Here is a 20,647-nt window from a genome sequence, read left to right on the forward strand (position 1 = left end):
ATCACCTGACGGACAGTTCAATCTTTCCTATTTTCCCCTTTAAAAAGCTTCATCCCTGAGACAACAGATCAGGATGAATGTTAGGTATTGAATGCACGTAGTTGTGTTAAGCCCTGCTAAAGGAAACTAACCTTTTAGATGACCCTAACTGTTAACTCCAACTGGTTTGGAGGGAAACTTGATACCTTCATATTTGGGCAGGCTTTTTCAAGCCACTACGATTGGTTAAGGCCCTGTGGTCCCGGGGTATAAATAACAGGCATTTGCCTGCAGTTCCTCAGTTCCAGTTTTGAGTCAATAAATGCTGGTGTAGCTATGCTGGTCTGGTTCTTGCCTACTGAAGCACACTATACAATAATGAACAGAGCTTAACTGGATGTCTTGGGCCAACTTCCGTGCAAAATCTACTCCGCCACGTCTTCCCTTCCACTTCTAGAAGGCTGGAAGTCGGTAAGTTCAAGAGAGCATTCTAGATTTGCGGTACATCCAGGATGTTCTTCAAAACAAGCCCAGAGGTCATGCCGATTTCTTCTTTGCCCTCAAATCATGGACATTTTGCAGGCATAAATGGAGTAAGATCAGAGGTGAAATTCAGCCGGTTCTATCCGGTTCGGGGCGAACCGGTAGCACCGACTGCGGGAGGCTCCACCCACCTACCCAGATGTCATCACGTCCCGTTTTTGACACTCTGCGCATGCGCGGAAGGCTCTGCCCATGCACACAAATGCGCGTGCTCACATTTGCGAACTGGCAGCAAAGGTAAGTGAATACCATCCCTGAGTGGCAGATTAAATAAGCAAAGAAATGCACACTAAAAATGGGTCCTTCCCAGTGAGAAAATGAGTGAGGGTCTTTCCTAGGAAAATAGAAAGCATCTCCACAGTATTTCAGGTAGGACTTTCTTTTTAAAAAAACAACCAATTTGGAGATGAGAACCAAATTGAAACGTTCTCTGATGTGGACTGTTCCTAAGTCTGTGTAACAGTTCTTGCACTTCATCCTTCATTCAAAGACTTCTTGTCCCTTTATTCTTCCGGATCCTCGAAGGGACGGTTGGTTTTTCTAATCTAAAGGGAAAACAAATAGAAGGAAATTCAGATAAAAGGAGAAAAAATGGTTCCCGCCAGAGTTTAGAACCATCCTGTGTGTCAAAGCGCCATCTAGCGGTGTCTTTAGGAAACGTGCTTGATTTTTGAACCATTACTCTGAATTTGAAGCAGGCTAATTTTGGATTAGGGACGCGGTGCAAGGGACCTGCAAGGGACGCGGTGGCTCAGTGGCTAAGATGCTGAGCTTGTCGAGCGAAAGGTCAGCAGGTCAGCGGTTCGAATCCCTAGTGCCGCATAACGGGGTGAGCTCCCGTTACTTGTCCCAGCTTCTGCCAACCTAGCAGTTCAAAAGCACGTAAAAAAAAAAAAATGCAAATGGAAAAATAGGGACCACCTTTGGTGGGAAGGGAACAGCGTTCCGTGCGCCTTTGGCGTTGAGTCATGCCGGCTACATGACCACGGAGACGTCTTCGGACAGCGCTGGCTCTTCGGCTTTGAAACGGAGATGAGCACCACCCCCTAGAGTCAGGAATGAGTAGCACAGATGTCCGAGGGGAACCTTTACCTTTTACCTTAACTTTGGGTGGCCAAAGGCTGCAGAGAATGTATGTAGAGGGATGAGGAACCCTAAATGTACATCCCTATTTCTGGGGAATTTATTTTTCCCCTTTGTATTTTAGTCCTAAGGATATGTTGGGGGTTTATGCTACGATTTGCATCCGTTTTCCATTTTACGAAAGCAAAAAAGATAAAATTGCTTTTTTCCCCTCCCCTTTAATAATGTTTAGAAGTCTCAGAATCTAAGCTGCTGGAGCTCTCAGGGTGGTTCCCAGCTCAAGTGCCAGTCCTGCAAGGTAGACCAGATCTGATAACCGTTCCCTGTTCCAGTAGGGCAGCTTTTCTCAACCTCAGCAATGATCAGATGTCAACTCCCAGAATTCCAATGCTGGCTGGGGAATTCTGGGAGCCGAAGTCCACACATCTTAAATTTTGCCCAAGTCTGTTGGGCAGAATAGACATCAGCCTCCAGAGAGATGCTGAAAACCAGCCCCAACCTGTAAGTGGTTGAGATGGTGCACTTACAACAAAATGCCGTATTTTTCGGACTATAAGACGCACCTAAATTTACAGGAGGAAAACAAGAAAAAAAATAGTTTTTTTGCCTCCGCGAGTCACGTTTTCGCCCTTCCTGGTCCCCAGAAGCACTCTGCGGTGCTCCACATGGGCCGCACAGAGTGCTTCTGGGAGCCAGGGAGGGCGAAAACGTGACACGCGGAGGGTTCAGGAGCCCCAAAACGCCCGTATTCGATCTATAAGACGCACCTATCTTTTCACCCACTTTTAGGGGGGTGAAAAGGTACGTCTTATACTCCAAAAAATACAGTAAGCTATTTTGTGTAAGGTGAAGTGCAGACTAAGAGATTGGTTTTTCATACACTTTGTCAGGAACATTTTTTAAAAGATAACCAATAAGTCATCCCCTTAGAGAGCCACAAAGCATCTACTAAGATTCCTGTAGCTTTATAAGGAACTCAGGGTTCCCTTCCCCTTTTCCTTCTCCTTCCCTTCCTCACACATTCTCCCCTTTCCTTTCCCTTGCTTTCCCTCCCCTCCCCTTCCCTGTTTTTGTAGGAAATCAAGCCCTTGATTGCTGATCTCAAACTGGAATCATGAAACTCCTAGTCAGATGCTTTGGGCATCTGCAGACTCCTTGGGTGTTCCTTCACCAAGCAAAGAGACACGTAGCTTCTTTGATCCCCTCGTATTACGAAGCTGTTAATCGGGGTGAACAGGAAGTGCCCGAGTACTTCAACTTTGCAAGCGACGTGGTGGACAAATGGACCCAAGAGGAAAAGGTAACATTTTTATTTATTTATTTATTTATTTATTTATTTATTTATTTATTTATTTATTTATTTATTTATTTTTATATGCCGCCCTTCTCCGGAGACTCAGGGCGGCTTACAATGCGTTAAGCAATAGCCTTCATACTTTTGTATATTTTATACAAAGTCAGCTTATTGCCCCCAACAAACCGGGTCCTCGTTTTACCCACCTTAGAAAGGATGGAAGGCTGAGTTGACCTTGAGCCTGGTGAGAATTGAACTCGCAGTAATTGCAGGCAGCTGGATGTTAAATGCTGCCTTAGTAGGAGGCATTAGCCTCCTACGCCACTCAGGCTCCTTGCGCTCCTTTTGCAAGAAAGGACCACGCAACCACGTAGGGCATGAAGTTAAGTTAATGTTGGAAGCACGCAAGCTTTGATGTCCTCGTGGAGTCACCGAGGGGAGGATGTGCTGGTTTCTTTGCTTCCTGGTTAGCTTTTCTTTTCTTTTGCAGTTGATCACAAGATCTTGTTTGGATTAGGATAGGTCAGTGAGGGTTAACTTTTTTGGTGCCGACTGCCCAAAGCGCACACACGCATGAATGCACTTGCATGTGCCCCTGTCTCCATGCATGCATGGCAGAGACCCAAAAACCAGCTGGTTGGCGGGAGGCATATGCACATGCCCCGTGGAGCTGGGTTGGGGCGACAGCTGGCGTGCCCGCAGAGAGGACTCTGTGTGCCACCTGTGGCACACATGCCATAAATTTGCCATCACGGGGATAGGTTTTCAGCTGCCCCTACTTGAATTTTAACTTCTTGAGTTGCCCTCTAGGATGGAAAGAGAGCTCACAACCCAGCCTTCTGGTGGGTCAACGGTCAGAACAAAGAGGTGAAGTGGAGTTTTGAGGAGCTGGCTTTCTTGTCCCGAAAAGCTGCCAATGTCCTTTCTGGTCCGTGTGGCTTGCAAAGAGGAGACAAAGTTTTGATCGTTCTGCCTCGTATTCCAGAGTGGTGGCTACTCGTTCTGGCGTGTATGCGAACAGGTTAGTAAATGTTATAGGGAAGACAACCCTCAGCCTCTGCTTCCTAAAAGTACCAGTGGACATTCCTAAGAGGTGTCCTGGTGGACACTCTTCCTAAGTGGGCCAGTGGACATTCCTAAGAAGCAGAGGCTAAGACCAGGGGTGACATGATTGCAGTGTTCCAATATCTCAGGGGCTGCCCCAAAGAAGAGGGAGTCAAGCTATTCTCCAAAGCACCTGAAGGCAGGACAAGAAGCAACAGGTGGAAACTAATCAAGGAGAGAAGCAACTTAGAACTAAGGAGAAATTTCTTGACAGTTAGAAGAATTAACCAGTGGAGCAACTTGCCGCCAGAAGTTGTAGATGCTCCAACACTGGAAGTTTTTAAGAAGATGTTGGACAACCATTTGTCTGAAGTGGTGTAGGGTTTCCTGCCTAAGCAGGGGGTTGGACTAGAAGACCTCCAAGGTCCCTTCCAACTGTTATTCTGATATTCTGTTTCCTGGTGGACTCTCTTCCTAACAATGTTAGGGGACATTCCTAAGAGGTGACCTAATTGACGCTCTTCCTAAGAGTGCCAATGAATATTCTATCTATCTCCCAGGTATTCTGCAGAGTAGGGTAGGTTGAGTGACGTTGGGTAGCTCAAATTCATCTCATAAACTTAGCAATGAAGGATTTGCAACTGTGTTTTTCTGTATCACCGTTTCCTCAACCCGAGAAAGGCCCAGTCACATAGATACATTAGACCAAACTCTCATCTTCCTTGGTCAACGTGGCCATGTTGGGAAATCCATCAACCAGAGCTGGCACCAGATAGAGGAAACCTACACAAACTTCACTTTATCTATGAAATGGAGCCTTCATATTGGTTTCTCTTATCGCTTTCTTCCTTTCTTCTTTCCTAGGGATTATTTTCATTCCTGGAACACCGCAGCTAACAGCTAAAGACATTTCCTATAGAATTGAAGCCTCCAAAGCCAAATGCATTGTGGTGGCCGATCAGTCCGTCGTTGCAGTGGATTCGATCGCAGCTGAATGCAAATTTCTGACAACCAAGCTTGTTGTGTCCGACAGAGGCAGAGCTGGCTGGCTAAATTTCAGTGACTTATTGCAGTACGTAGTCCAATAAAAGTTAGAACTAGATCATCATCTTCTGGGCTGGAGTATTATTTTATGAGCTGCTTCTTATTGGACCATATAAGAAGCCAGTTTCTAGTGGTTAAGGCACCAAGCTAGAAAGCAGGAGCCTGGGAGTTCTAGTCCTGACTTAGCCATGAAAGCCAACTGGGTGACTTTGGGCCAATCACCAGGAGATGCTGAGTTACAGTCCTGCCTTGGGTGTGAAAGTCAACTGGGTGACTGTGTCAATCACCAGGAGACTGGGAGTTCTAGTCCAGGGACGGGTTCCACTTACCTTTACTACCGGTTTGTAGTGGGATCGTGCGCTTCTGCACATGCACAGATCACCCATGATGACATTGTGGCGGGTGGGCGGAGCCTCCTGCCGGTTTTACTACCGGTTCTATAGAACCGGACCAAACTGGGAGCAACCCACCACTGTTCTAGTCCCACCTTTGGGCCAATCAGCAGGAGATGGTGAGTTCCAGTCCTGCCTTAGGCATGAAGGTTAACTAGGGGACTTTGAGTCAATCACCAGGAGACTGGGAGTTCTAGTACCTCCTTAGGAATGAACGCCAAGTAGAGGACTTTGGGCCAACCACCAGGAGATGGTGAGTTCCAGTCCTGCCTTAGGCATGAAAGTTAACTAGGGGACTTTGGGTCAATCACCAGGAGACTGGGAGTTCTAGTACCTCCTTAGGAATGAACGCCAAGTAGAGGACTTTGGGCCAACCACCAGGAGATGGTGAGTTCCAGTCCTGCCTTAGGCATGAAAGTTAACTAGGGGACTTTGGGTCAATCACCAGGAGACTGGGAGTTCTAGTACCTCCTTAGGAATGAACGCCAAGTAGAGGACTTTGGGCCAATCACCAGGAGATGGTGAGTTCCAGTCCCTCTTTAGGCATGAAAGTCAACAGGGGACTTTGGGCCAATCACCAGGAGATGGTGAGTTCCAGTCCTGCCTTAGACATGAAAATCAACTAGGGGACTTTGGGTCAATCACTAGGAGACTGGGAGTTCTAGTCCCTCCTTAGGCATGAACGCCAAGTAGAGGACTTTGGGCCAATCACCAGGAGATGGTGAGTTCCAGTCCTGCCTTAGACATGAAAGCCAAGTAGGGGACTTTGGGTCAATCACCAGGAGGCTGGGAGTTCTAGTCCCGCCATAGGCATGAAAGTCAGCTGGGTGACCTTGGACCTTCTTCTCATCCCAACTCACTTCACTGGGTTGTTGTTGTTGTTGTGGGGAAAATAGGAGAAGGAAGGAGTCATGTGTGTGTCCACCGCCTTGAGTTGTTTATAAGAACAATGAATATTGTTGGGATATAAATTAAATAGAAATAAATAAGAAGCAAGCTTGGTTCTTTGGACAGGCAGCTGTTCCACATTCCTTCAGTTCTAGTCCTAAACATCTGCACTGCATTCTTGACTAAGATGCTCTGAATTTCTTGGAAGAGTTGCTGATGCTGCCTTCCGGATGTGGAGAAACTCCCTGGAATTCCATTCATGGATATATATAAATCCCAATTGGGAAAGAAAAACCCCTAGCCCCTCCCCCCATTGCAGAATCTAATTGCACATCAAAACCAACCTGCTTCTTTTCCAGAGCAGCCTCTGGTGACCACGACTGTGTCCAGTCACGAAGTGAAGACTTAATGCTGATCTACTTTACGAGCGGAAGCACCGGGTCGCCCAAAATGGTGGAGCATTGCCACTCCAGTTATGGCATTGGATTTACATCCAGTGGCAGGTAATATCATGGCATTGATTTGGAAGGCCTGGATTATTTATTTAGTTAATGATTTGGTATGGTTTGGTATGGTTTGGCTTGGTTTGGCTTGGCTTGGCTTGGCTTGGCTTGGCTTGGCTTGGCTTGGCTTGGCTTGGCTTGACCTGACTTGACCTGACCTGACCTACCTGACTTGACCTGATGTGACCTGATGTGGCCTGGCTTGGCCTGGCTTGGCCTAGCTTGGCTTGGCTTGGCTTGGCTTGGCTTGGCTTGGCTTGGCTTGGCTTGGCTTGGCTTGGCTTGATTTGACCTGACTTGACCTGACTTGACCTGACCTGACCTGACCTGACCTGACCTGACTTGACCTGACGTGACCTGACCTGACCTGACCTGACCTGACTTGACCTGACTTGGCCTGGCCTAGCTTGTCTTGTCTTGTCTTGGTCTTGGTCTTGGTCTTGGTCTTGGTCTTGGTCTTGGTCTTGGTCTTGGTCTTGGTCTTGGTCTTGGTCTTGGTCTTGGTCTTGGTCTTGGTCTTGGTCCTGGTCCTGGTCCTGGTCCTGGTCCTGGTCCTGGTCCTGGTCCTGGGGCTTGGGCTTGGGCTTGGGCTTGGGCTTGGGCTTGGGCTTGGGCTTGGGCTTGGCTTGGGCTTGGCTTGGCTTGGCTTGGTTTATATGATCTTCATTTCCAACCGGCTTCCAACAAGCAAAGTCAATGGAGAAAGCTGGATTCGCTTAATGACCCCATGATTCAGATAACAGCCATTGCAAAAAAAAAAAAAGATCAAAAAATTGGGTGTGACTCACTTAACAATCGCCTCGCTGAACTGTGAACGTTCTGGTCTCAACAGGCGGTCGTAATTCGAAGACTACCTGTATATTATTTTCTTTCGATCAGGCACTGGATGAATCTGTCTTCTTCAGCTGTGTTCTGGAATACCTCAGATCCAGGATGGGTAAAAACAGTCTGGAGCAACTTATTTGGCCCATGGATCCATGGGTCATGTGTCTTTGTACATCATCTGCCCCGGTTTGAACCAACAGTCATATTAAATGTAAGCATGTCTATTTATAAAAGGCATCAAAGTAAAGGACAAGGACCCAGGGGTGACATCTGAACCAGTTTGCTACCGGTTCACTGGCTGTGCATGCCCGAGTGCGCACCAAACATACAATGCATGCGCATGTGCAGTGTGCACCAAGTGCGCGCTGCGCGTTTAAAAAGCTACTGGTTCAGGTGAACTGGTAGTTAGCTGGTAGTGGTTGAACCAGTAGTTTAAAAAAGCTACGATCCGACGATCAGCTGTGCTGTGTGGTTTAGCTTTGCTAGAAAGTAGGATTTTCTGCGGCACAGCTGATCCCCCGACTCGCTGTTCTACTTACCTTCCCAAGCCTCCTTTTGGTGCGTACTGCTTTCTAGCGAAGCTAAACCGTGCGGCACAGCTGATCCCCCCGACTCGCTGTTCTACTTACCTTCCCAAGCCTCCTTTTGGTGCGTACTGCTTTCTAGCGAAGCTAAACCGCGCGGCACAGCTGATCCCCCCGACTCGCTGTTCTACTTACCTTCCCAAGCCTCCTTTTGGTGCGTACTGCTTTCTAGCGAAGCTAAACCGTGCGGCACAGCTTATCCCCCCGACTCGCTGTTCTACTTACCTTCCGAAGCCCCCTTTTGGCGCGTACTGCTTTCTAGTGAAGCTAAACCGCGCGGAACAGCTGATCCCCCCGACTCGCTGTTCTACTTACCTTCCCAAGCCTCCTTTTGGTGTGTACTGCTTTCTAGCGAAGCTAAACCACGCGGCACAGCTGATCGTTGGATCATAGCTTTTTTTAAACTATTGGTTCAACTGAACCGGTAGCTTTTTCTTTACTACAGGATCGCCTGAACTGGTAGTTTTAATCGCTACCAGTTCGCCCCAAAACCGGACCAAACCGGTAGCATTTCACGCCTGCAAGGACTTCATAATTTTGATCCCAGCTTACTAGAAATGTTCTCTTCATTGTTCCTGCTTTGATTTTGTGTAGTTCGCCCAGTTAAAGTCACCTTGACAAGGTTCACATCACCTATTAAAAAAGAGCTAGATAATTTACGGTTGAGCGGGTTGTAGAAATGCAAGCATTAAGTAGCTTGGCTGAACCAGCCAAAATTAGAAGAGAATGTTTGTAGCTCAGGGTTGAACAGTGGGCTCCATGGGGCTCTCTGAGCTTGGTGGTTTTCTTGCAGACATTTCATTACCCAGCTAGGTAACAACATCAATGTTTAAAGGGAGTGGGGTTTCTGGAGTGGGGAAGAAGGAGACGGAGGGGGAAGAAGATGAGGAAAAGGAGAAGGAGGACTATGGGATCCTTGGTGCTCTCTGAGCTTAGTTGTTTTCTTGCAGACATTTTATTACTAAACTAGGTAACATCCTCAATGCTAGATAGATGATGCACTGATGATGGTACCTAGTTTGGTCATGAAATGTCTGCAAGGAAGCAAACAAGCTCAGCAGTGGTGGGATTCAAATAATTTAACAACCGGTTCTCTGCCTTAATGATTTCTTCCAACAACCACTTCACCAAACTGCTCAGAAAGTTAACAACCGGTTCTCCCCAAGTGGTGCGAACTGGCTGAATCCCGCCACTGAATTTAAGTACCGGTTCACCCAAATTGGCCCGAACCGGCTGAATCCCACCATTGAAGCTCAGAGAGCACCGAGGACCCCTCAGGCCAACATTGTTGGACGTAGAACTTTAAGCAGATGCAGCAACCGTTTCTAAAATTGGCTCTAAGATTTCGCATGTTGTGTCAAAATTCAACCCTGCCTATCTTAAATTTCAGGCTGGGTCATTTCCATCTTACAGAAATCATCTTGATTGTGTATTATCTTGCCTTCATACACATTTTCTTCATGTTGTTTGCCTATTCATTTTCTCCATCTAGACGCTGGCAAAGTATCCAATCACAACTTTCTGTACAGCTCCCACTGCATATACGATGATGGTTCAGCACGATGCTACCAGGTATTTTTTTTTTTTTGACAGAAAATATGAAAAATGAGGGTAAGAAAAATCAACATGAAAATGGGAAGTCTGGAAATATAATGGAATTGTCTAGGGTTTGTTTGTTTGTTTGTTTGTTTGTTTGTTTGTTTGTTTGCTCTGCTGTTGTTACTATGAAATTCTGGGATCTTGGAGTCCTAGTGGACAACCATCTAAATATGAGCCAGCAGTGTTGCAGCAGCTGCCAAAAAAGCCAACACAGTTCTAGGATGCATCAACAGAGGGATAGAATCAAGATCACGTGAAGTGTTAATACCACTTTATAAGGCCTTGGGAAGGCCACACTTGGAATCCTGCATCCAGTTTTGGTCGCCACGATGTAAAAAAGATGTGGAGACTCTAGAAAGAGTGCAGAGAAGAGCAACTAAGGTGATTAGGGGACTGGAGGCTAAAACATACGAAGAACGATTGCAGGAACTGGGCATGGCTAGTTTAATGAAAAGGAGGACTAGGGGAGACATGATAGCAGTCTTCCAATATCTCAGGGGCTGCCCCAAAGAAGAGGGAGTCAAGCTATTCTCCAAAGCACCTGAGGGCAGGACAGGAAGCAATGGATGGAAACTAATCAAGGAGAGAAGCAACTTAGAACTGAGGAGAAAATTCCTGAGAGTTAGAACAATTCATCAGTGGAACAATTTGCCTCCAGAAGTTATGAATGCTCCAACACTGGAAGTTTTTAAGAAGAGGTTGGACAAACATTTGTCTGAATAGTGTAGGGTATCCTGCCTAAGCAGGGGGCTGGACTAGAAGACCTCCAAGGTCCCTTCCAACTCTGTTGTTCTATTCTAAGTTGCACGGGGCAGTCCTTATTTTCTCATTAATTTCTCAATATGATTTCCTAAGATTGCTTCCTTGCACAACTGAATTGTGTTCCCATGTAGTGAATATCTCTTGCGTCGCGAAGGAGATTTTGAACTGAGGGTTCTATTGCTGAACCCCCTTTAGCTGAGATTTCAAAGCCGGATCAATAGGCAATATAGGTAGTCCTCGACTTACAACGATTCATTTCGTGACTGTTCGAAGTTACAATGGCACTGGAAAAAAAAAGGGGACTGATGACTATTGTTTTCACACTTACAACCTTTCCAAGCATCCCAATGATGATGTGATCAAAATTCAGATGCTTGGCAACTGATTCATATTTATGACAGTTGCAAGATCACGTGATCCCCTTTTGCAACCTTCTGACAAGCGAAGTCTATGGGGAAGCCAGATTCGCTTAACGACGGTGTTACTAACTTATCAACCGCAGTGATTCCCTTAACAACTGTGACAAGAAAGGTTGTAAAATGGGGGCAAAACCCACTTAACAAATGTCTCACTTAACAGCAGATATTTTGGGCTCAATTGTGGTCATAAGTAGAGGACTACCTGTGCTCAGGCTATCCTGAGCTGCTAAGATGACCTCAGGTAAATATAAATCTTCAGGCTGAGCTCTGTTCCTGGTGATGGAGCAAAGGATGGAGATTGATGGTTGTCTTTGTTAGAAAATGGCTATTGTCTAACTAGTTGGTCAGGCAATATATAAACTATCAATACATGTTTGTCAAAAGGCATTATATTGCTTTAAGACTGTATTGCATCATCCTGTATCCTGATTGGCTAAGCTCTGTAGCCAATGTACTTAAGGGGAAGCCTGAATCATGGCTTGTGGACACTACACCATTTTATCTGCTTATTTGCTGTTACTCTCTACCTGTTCTCTCTGTATGACCACTGTTTGATCATTGCTACTTGTTGCTTTCTACTATTTATTGAATGTTTTAATACTGAACTTGTTCCTGTTTGAAACTCAAGAAGAACTGTTTTATTGTGTAATGACAACAACTGGTAAGAAGACTTTGTAATTGGAATATCCCTGAATTGATATTTTAACTATCGCCTTATCTGTGTATGGCTTGGATTGTTATTGGACTTTGCTTTACTTTTTTCCTAAAAAGTAAAAGACTACCACAACTCAGTGTGCCAGTATATAAACTGTGGTTATTCACTCTCAGCCGCTTTCATGTGCATACTCAAGGGGTACTCTGCTCAATAACCCATAACATCGGTTATGAGCCAAGAATATCCTTAACAGTCTTCTTTGGGCAGCAGAAGTCACATTTCCTTCCAAAGGTATGCAAAACCTACTCACCGAAGAAAAAAGTGAATTAATTAGTGTCTCTGTTTCTTTCCAAGCTATAAATTCAGAAGCTTGAAGCACTGTGTGACTGGTGGAGAACCACTCAATCCTGAAGTGTTTGAGCAATGGAAGACTCAGACTGGATTGGATATCCATGAAGCATACGGACAAACCGAAACGGTATATATTCATTTCAATAAAAGAGAATATCTCTGTAGCTCAAGGCTCCACTAAACTTGGTTGTTTGCTTGAAGACGTTTCATTACCCAACCAGGTAACAGCATCAGTGCTGATGAGTGTGGCCTGTTTTATATTCAGTATCTTGCCCCGTCTGTATTGATGGGGGAGTAGTTTTTTTCCTTGGTAGCTCCATAATAAGAGCATTGTTTTCTACTAGATAGTTTGTCTGGTGTTAATCCCTCCTTATTCGGGTATTGATTGCTAGAATTTTCTTCTTAGGACCTTCTTTTTTTGATTCTTCGCATTTTTGTATTGTCTTTTTTGATTTATTTCTATATATCCCCCAGTGGTGAAATCTATTTTTTTTTACTGTCAGTTCTGTGGGCGTGGCTTGGTGGGCATGGTGTGGCTTAGTGGGTGTGGCAGGGGAAGGATACTGCAAAATCCCCATTCCCTCCCCACTCCTGGGGGAAGGATACTGCAAAATCCCCATTCCCTCCCCACTCCTGGGGGAAGGATATTGCAAAATCTCCATTCCCTCCCCACTCCTGGGGCCATCCAGAAGTGGTATTTGCCGGTTCTCCGAACTACTCAAAATTTCTGCTACCGGTTCTCCAGAACCTGTCAGAAGCTGCTGGATTTCACCCTTGGTATCCCCCACACCAACACTTCATAGGGCAAGCTACTGTATATAAACAGAGAGCACACTGATTAGAACTGATGATGTTAGCTAGGTGGATAATGAAACGTCTACAAGCCAACAACCAGACTCAAAGAGTACCAAGGGTTCCACAGTAGACTCTTTTTCATTTCCCCAAAAGTTGGGTCTGATGATCCCATCTCCTCATTGTCACCATGGTGCTGACAGGTTGCGCCTCATCCTCCTCTCTCTTGCAGGTAACAATCTGTGCGAATGTCCAAGGAATGAAAATTAAGCCTGGCTCAATGGGAAAAGCATCTCCACCCTACGATGTCCAGGTAAGGAGGACCAATTTTGCTATTCAGTACAATACAATTTTTAAACGTAGGGTGTTGTTATGCTGTGATTAATTATGTCACTGTCTTTATGCTCTTTTTCTTTTCTTTTTTTACTTTATGCTGGTCACAACCAAAAGAAAAATAAATACACCGTACAGGTACATTAGTTAGATAGAGAAACAACTTACAACCACAATTGATGGCCAGAATTTCTTTTGCCAAGCAAAGCATTTGCTAAGTGGACGATGCACGATTTTACAACCTTTTTTTCCCCCAAGGCTGTTGTTATTATTTATTTATTTATTTATTTATTTATTTATTTATTTATTTATTTATTTATTTATTTATGTTATTATTCATATTTCTATGCCGCCCACTCTCCGAGGACTCTGGGCGGCTTACACCAAAGAGAGTATACTAAATAGCATATTGCCCCCCCAACAATCTGGGTCCTCGTTTTACCCACCTCGGAAGGATGGAAGGCTGAGTCAACCTAGAGCCGGTGGGATTTGATCCGCTGATCTGCTGAACTAGCAGTCAGCTGAAGTAGCTGCAGTACAGCACTCTAACCACTGCGCCACCTCGGCTCTTAAGTACCAAGCCAATCCCTGCACTTGTTAACTGAATCATGTGGTCCTAAAGTGAATCTGGTTTCCTCCATTGACTTTGCTTTTCGGAAGCCAGCTGGGAAGCTCTCAAATGGCAATTGGATAGACATTAGACCAGGATGGTATAAGGCCGTGATGGCAAACCTATGGCACACGTGCCAGAGGTGGCATGCTGCGCCCTCTCTGTGGGCACGCGAGCTGTCGGCCCCAGTTCAGCTCCATCGCACATAGACGCACACCTTCCGCTGGCCAGTTGGTTTTCGGGTCTCTGTTGCACATGCGCAGGGGGCAGGGGGTATGCGGGGGGCGCGTGCATGCACGAGGGGCAAAACATGTGCAGGGGGGGACACACGTGCATGCGTGGGGGTGGGGCGTGTGAGGGGGGCACACCTGCATGCCCAGGGGCTGCATCCACATTGCATTTTGGGGGTTTGGGACAGAGATGAGTTTCAGCAGGTTCTGACCGGTTCTGGAGAACCGGTGGCGGAAATTTTGAGTAGTTTGGAGAACTGGTAGTAAAAATTCTGACTGGCCCCACCCCCATCTATTGTCTGCCTCCCAAGTCCCAGCTGATCGAGAGGAAATGGAGATTTTATAGTATCCTTCCCCTGGAATGGGGTGGGAATGGAGATTTTACAGTATCCTTCCCCTGCCATGCCCACCAAGCCACGCCCACAGAACCGGTAGTAAAAAAATTTGAAATCTACCCCTGGTTTGGGAGCACGCGTGCGATTTGGCTACTCGGTCCAGAAAAGGTTAGCCATCACTGATATAAGGACTCCTCTCTTGGGCAGGGAGTTGGACTAGAAAACCTCTGACAATAAAACACAATCGGAACAATACTTTTTATTTATGCTTCATATTTCTACCCCGCCTGACTTGCCTGAGGGGATGCTTTGTTTTTATTTCTGAAGGTCGTTGATGATGAAGGAAATATTCAGCCCCCCGGGAAAGAAGGGGACGTGGCCATCAGAATCAAACCCAAACGACCATTTTGCCTTTTCTCGAAGTACACGGTAAGTATGATTTTCTTTTTTAATGTACACTTCAGGTAAATGGGATGAGGATGCATTTATTCCAGGTTGTATACTTTATACTGTACACGTAGTCCTTGACTTACAACATTTCCCTTAACTTAGTATTCGAAGTTACAACAGCACTGAAAAAAGTGGCTTAGGGCCATTTTTCACACTTAACGACCGTCGCAGCATCCCCATGGTCATATGATTTACATTCGGATGCTTGACGACTGGTTCATATTTATGACGGTTGCAGTGTCCTGGAGTCACGCGATCCCCTTTTGCGACCTTCGGACAAGCAACGTCCATGGGGAAGCCAGATTCACTTAACAACAATGTTACTAATTGAACAACTGCTGTGATCCACTTAACAAACGTGGCAAGAAAAGTTGTAAAATGGGGCGAAACTCACTTAACAAATTTCTCACTTAGCAACATAAATAATCATCCTCTTTTAACGACCCCATAATCCCTTACGGGCTGGAGTCTGGGCAACTGAATAGTTTCCTGTTGCTAATGCAGAGTTTTGTTCAGCGGATATAATCTTTGTGTGCCCAGAGAGAGAAATATCTGCCTCTACCTAGGATCGAACTCACAGCCTCCTGATTGTGAGGCAAGAGCTCCACCTCGAGGCCACCCCACCACTCGACTTAGCAACATAAATGTTGGGCTCAATTGTGGTCGTAAGCCGAGGAATTTTAATCGATGGCCAGACTAGTTGAAAAATCCCTAGAACTGTAGTCCGCATAACTGGAAGGCCATTGAACCTAGAAATGTTGGATCATGGACTCACGGTTGGTTCTTTCCAGGATAACCCAGAAAAAACGGCAGCCACTGAACGTGGGGATTTTTATATCACCGGAGACAGAGCGGTCAAAGATGAAGAAGGGTATTTTTGGTTCGTTGGGCGGGCAGACGACATCATCAATTCCTCTGGGTAGGGTTTCCTTTTTCTACGCCGGGGTTGTTTTCTTTCCTTTACCCTTCACAGAAGGGTTAAAAAACGATGACGTCTGTTTTAGTTACCGCATTGGCCCTTTTGAAGTGGAGAGCGCTTTGATGGAACACCCAGCAGTGGTCGAATCAGCTGTTGTCAGTAGCCCAGATCCTGTTAGAGGAGAGGTAAGCTAGGCCCTTGTGCCATAAATTATCCAATAGACGAGAATATTTGTAGCTCAAGGTCAAAACGTGGGATCCTTGGGACTCTCTGAGCTTGGCTGTTTTCTTGCAGACCTTTCGTTTGCGGGTGGGATACAGCCGGTTCAGACCGATTCAGCCGAACCTGATGTTAATTTTAATCTGGTTCGCTGAACCGGTTGTTCCAAGGACTGGCTGACCCCACCCACTCCGCCCCTCCCAGGAATCTCCACATGATCTGTTTTGGATGCCAGGTAAGTGCAGGGTCCATGCGGAGGCCCTGGGAGGGCAAAAAACAGGCCTACCAAAAGTCCGGAAACGGGCCTGTTTCTGGGCTCTGGGCGGGCTCTGGAGGCTGTTTTTGCCCTCCTGGAGGCTCGAGGAAAGCCTCCAGAGGCCAGGTAGGGCATAAACGACCCCCGCCGTGCTGCAGGACATGCAGTAGGCCACGCCCCCATGGCCACGCCCACCCAGCAACCGGGCAGCAAACCGGTTGCAGAAATCTTTCAATCCCACCCCTGATTTCATTACTAAACTAGGTAGCATCATCAGTGCTAGAGGGAGGAGGAGGAGGAGGAGGAGGAGGAGGAGGAGGAGGAAGAGGAGGAGGAGGAGGAGGAGGAGGACAATGACTGTGGGGTCTTTGGTGCTCTCTAAGCTTGGTTGTTTTCTTGTAGACCAAACTAGGTAACATCATCAGTGCTAGAAGGACAGGGGGTTTGCAGAGAGGAGGAGGGGGAGAAAGAGAAGGACGACGACTGAAGGTGCCCAATGAGCTTGGTTGTTTTCTTGCAGACATTTCATTACCAAACTAGTTAATATCATCAGCTCAACTAGGAAAGCAGACTAGGTAACATCACTCATTCCCGCTGAGCAACTAGTTGGGTAATGAAATGTTTGCCAGTCAACAACCAAGCTCAAAGATCTCAACAAATCACGTTACCCACACAAAGAAACACCCTGTCATCTAATGTAAATAAATGAATGTAAATTGAGGACTACCTCTAGTTAGTCACTTCCCAGGAACCGCTCCTGGGGAGGAAAGCTATGGCAAATTTAGACAGCATACTACAAAGCAGAGACATCACTCTGCCAGCAAAAGTGCATATAGTCAAGGCGATGGTTTTCCCAGTTGCAATGGATGGCTGTGAAAGTTGGACTATAAGGAAGGCTGAGCGCCAAAGAATGGAGGCCTTTGAACTCTGGTGCTGGAGAAGACTCCTGCGAGTCCCTTGGACTGCAAGGCGATCCAACCGGCCAGTCCTAGAGGAGATCAACCCTGACTGCTCCTTAGAAGGCCAGATCCTGAAGAGGAAACTCAAATCCTTTGGCCACCTAAGGAGAAGGAAGGACTCTCTGGAAAAGAGCCTAATTCTGGGAATGATTGAGGGCAAAAGAAGAAGGGGACGGCAGAGAACGAGGTGGCTGGATGGAGTCACTGAAGCAGTCAGCATGAGTAGGCTGGAAGCTTCCATGATGCTACCTTCTCATGTGTGGGAAAGTAGGAGGGGGCAGCATGGAAGCTTCCAGCCTAATATGGTTTCCAAAGCTGACAATGGACTCCAGAGGATGGTAGAGGACAGGAAGGCCTGGAGGAATGTTGTCCATGAGGTCGCGATCAGTAGTGGGTTTCAAAACCCGAGCGCAGGCGCGCATGACGCTTCTGCACATGGAGATGGGCAGGTAGGTGAAGCCTCCTGCCACCGCCGCTACCAGTTCGCTTGATCACTGGTCGCGATGGGTCAGACACGACTTTGCAACTAACAACAACAAGTTACAGCAGGAAGTAAATTTACAAACCAGGATTGAGATCATTCATGGTGTAACTTGATAACCCCGTTTCTCAAGGTGTTCACTCCCATGTGTGTTTGTGCCCACACAGGTGGTCAAAGCGTTTATCATCTTGTCTCCTGCTTTTCTATCCCACGATCCAGAGGCATTAATCCAAGAACTCCAGGACTATATGAAAAAATCTACAGCTCCATATAAATATCCCAGGAAGGCAAGTCGGAGCGGGAAAGTTGCTGAAAAAAAATGATTGAACTTTGCAAACGGAGAACCTTTAGCTCTGGGGTTGATGAGTTGATGTTTGGTGGCTTTGGAAAATGCAGCATGGGGAGGGGTGTCCACAGGATAGCCCTTCAAGGTAGACCAGACTAGGATGCCCATTGTGGATTCAAGTAGTTCTCGACTTATGACCGTAAAGGTTCCCCTCGCACATATGTGCTAGTCGTTCCTGACTCTAGGGGGCGGTGTTCATCTCCGTTTCAAAGCCAAAGAGCCAGCACTGTCCAAAGACGTCTCCGTGGTCATGTGGCCAGCATGACTCAATGCCAAAGGCACAAGGAACGCTGTTCCCTTCCCACCAAAAGGGGTCCCTATTTTTCTACTTACATTTTTTACCTGCTTTCGAACTGCTAGGTTGGCAGAAGCTGGGACAAGTAACAGGAGCTCACCCTGTTACGCGGCACTCGGGATTTGAACTGCTGAACTGCTGACCTTTTGATTGACAAGCTCAGCGTCAATCAAAAAATTCAAGATAGTGGGTGCACACTATTGATTGCACAGTGGTGCCATCGAAGCCAGACGATTCAATTGCACTGTTGAGGCACACTATCCTGACATATTCTGACCATGCCTTGTGCATGCTCCTGCAGCAAAGGAATATATAAATCTATAAGGTGGTCCAGCATATAGGTTATGGGATCTGAGAGCCTGATTTATAAACTGTTGTCTACAAGTGAAAGGTCCCTTTTGCAATCTAGCCATATGTCTGAATTGGTAAGCGAATATGCAATTGAGTTGAGCATGATCAATGGGGAGTGAATCAGTGGTAGTAATTCAAAATTACCGGTTCTGTGGGCATAGCTTGGTGGGCGTGGCATGGCATGGCATGGCATGGCTTGGTGGGCGTGGCATGGCATGGCTTGGTGGGCGTGGCAGGGGGAGGATGCTGTGAAATCTCCATTCCCACCCCACTCCAGGGGAAGGTTACTACAAAATCCCCATTTCCTCCTGATCAGCTGGAACTCGGGAGGCTGAGAATAGATGGGGGCGGGGCCAGTCAGAGGTGGTATTTACCGGTTCTCCGAACTACTCAAAATTTCCTCTACCGGTTCTCCAGAACTGGTCAGAACCTGCTGAATCCCAGCTCTGGAATGAATGTAGGCTGATTCTTGGCAATGTTTACCTAAGTAATTTCCCTTTGCCTTCTTTGTTTTATTTTTATATTTTATTTTATTGCATTTTTATTTCCTTGCCTAGCCAACCAAACCGCCTTGGGATTCCCACGTGCCCCTTCTCCCCAAAATTCACGTGAGTTCAACGCTGCCATGAAGGGGCAAAAAAAAAAAAAAGATTTTTTTTTCTTTTTAATTTCCCCGAACAGATAGAATTTGTCCAAGAGCTTCCCAAAACGGCAGCTGGAAAAATTAAACGGAGTGTCTTGCGGAAACAAGAATGGAGCGAAATCAAGCGACGGCTCGACCTTCCCGAATAAAACGTTTTTCCGTTCTCTGCTGTCCCAGTTTTCATTCATTCTATTATTCCAAGCGAATTGATTCCATGCTAGAAGGTTTTAAGTCAAATTTGGGGTCCTTGGTGAGTGGCATTCAAAAGACTGAGCTCTTCTTATAATTACAGATTGAAATTATATTACGGGCAAACGATCGATACAAACTCAAGGTAAACCGCTCCAAACTCGATTGCAGAAAATTCGACTTCAGCAACAGTCACAGCCTCAAACCCTCACAGCTTCAACCTCAAACGGTCTACCGTGGACCTCACCCCATTCCTAAGAGGTCCGTAAAGGGGGCGTGCATAAGCGCACCAGCGTGCCTACCGTCCTTGTCTTACTGTCCCCATTTATATTAATTACCTGTGCTCATGTCTATGTTTATACTTATACCTGTTATCTTGTACATGTTTCACAAACAAATAAAGTAAATAAATAAATGGAAAGAGATGATATGATTGATTGATTGATTTTTCATGACAGAGAAGAACAGCAGTAATGGAGACTGTCTTCATTCAGGCATGGATTTAATGACATGTAGTCATGAAATGAAATGAAATGAAATGAAATGAAATGAAATCAAATCAAATCAAATCAAATCAAATCAAATCAAATCATGGCATCCGGCCCTCTCCATTCCTGGTAAATAGATGGGGAAGAAATGGAGTTAGTAACAGATCCTGGGCTCCAAGATGAGGACTGCAGCCAAGAAATTAAAAGATGTTTGCTCCTGGGGAGAAAAGCTATGGCAAATCTAGACAGCATACTAAAAAGCAGAGACATCACTCTGCCAACAAAAGTGCGTCTAGTCAAGGCGATGGTTTTCCCAGTTGCAATGGATGGCTGTGAAAGTTGGACCGTAAGGAAGGATGAGCGCCAAAGAATTGAGGCCTTTGAACTCTGGTGCTGGAGAAGGCAATCCAATCAATCAGTCCTAGAGGAGATCAACCCTGACTGCTCTTTAGAAGGCCAGATCCTGCAGAGGAAACTCAAATGCTTTGGCCACCTAATGAGGAGGAAGGACTCCCTGGAGAAGAGCCTAATGCTGGGAACGATGGAGGGCAAAAGAAGAAGGGGACGGCAGAGAATGAGGTGGCTGGATGGAGTCACTGAAGCAGTCGGCGTGAGCTTAAATGGACTCTGGAGGATGGTAGAGGACAGGAAGGCCTGGAGGAACGTTGTCCATGGGGTCGCGATGGATCAGACATGACTTTGCAACTAACAACAACAAAGTCCTCAACTTACAACAGTTGGTTTAATGACTGTTCAAAGTTACAACGGCAGGAAAAAAAAGTGACT

At 46.2% G+C, this 20,647-nt stretch overlaps 1 protein-coding gene across 3 annotated transcripts; it reads left to right on the plus strand.

Moving 5' to 3' along the window:
* Positions 1-298: 298 nt before the first annotated feature.
* On the plus strand, positions 299-19,761 carry LOC139325366 (acyl-coenzyme A synthetase ACSM5, mitochondrial-like). 3 transcript variants are annotated; one of them, XM_070955204.1, is made up of 14 exons: positions 299-450; positions 2,682-2,905; positions 3,710-3,920; positions 4,808-5,015; positions 6,627-6,770; positions 7,650-7,806; positions 9,672-9,751; positions 11,969-12,092; positions 12,990-13,070; positions 14,593-14,694; positions 15,507-15,634; positions 15,720-15,819; positions 17,717-17,836; positions 19,223-19,761. In XM_070955204.1, the coding sequence occupies exons 2-14, from the start codon at positions 2,720-2,722 to the stop codon at positions 19,331-19,333; spliced, it is 1,752 nt and encodes a 583-aa protein (XP_070811305.1). In that variant the 5' UTR covers positions 299-450; positions 2,682-2,719; the 3' UTR covers positions 19,334-19,761. The 3 variants fall into 3 exon arrangements, with proteins under 3 accessions (XP_070811305.1, XP_070811303.1, XP_070811304.1); XM_070955202.1 differs by lacking the exon at positions 19,223-19,761 and having other exon boundaries at positions 17,717-18,171; XM_070955203.1 differs by lacking the exons at positions 299-450; positions 19,223-19,761 and adding an exon at positions 744-759 and having other exon boundaries at positions 17,717-18,171.
* Positions 19,762-20,647: the final 886 nt, after the last annotated feature.

The sequence above is a fragment of the Pituophis catenifer genome, unplaced genomic scaffold, assembly GCF_029215685.1.
Source record: "Pituophis catenifer annectens isolate HBS135680 unplaced genomic scaffold, rPitCat1.0.hap2 SCAF_16, whole genome shotgun sequence".
NCBI classification, from domain to species: Eukaryota; Metazoa; Chordata; class Lepidosauria; order Squamata; family Colubridae; genus Pituophis; species Pituophis catenifer.

Bases quoted from the DNA above. Each gene is read 5' to 3' on its own strand.
- LOC139325366 (XM_070955204.1), top strand. From the start codon at position 2,720: ATGAAACTCCTAGTCAGATGCTTTGGGCATCTGCAGACTCCTTGGGTG. The intron at 2,906-3,709 runs GTAACATTTTTA...GTTGCCCTCTAG, and splicing joins AATGGACCCAAGAGGAAAAG to GATGGAAAGAGAGCTCACAA. The intron at 14,695-15,506 runs GTAAGTATGATT...GGTTCTTTCCAG, and splicing joins GCCTTTTCTCGAAGTACACG to GATAACCCAGAAAAAACGGC.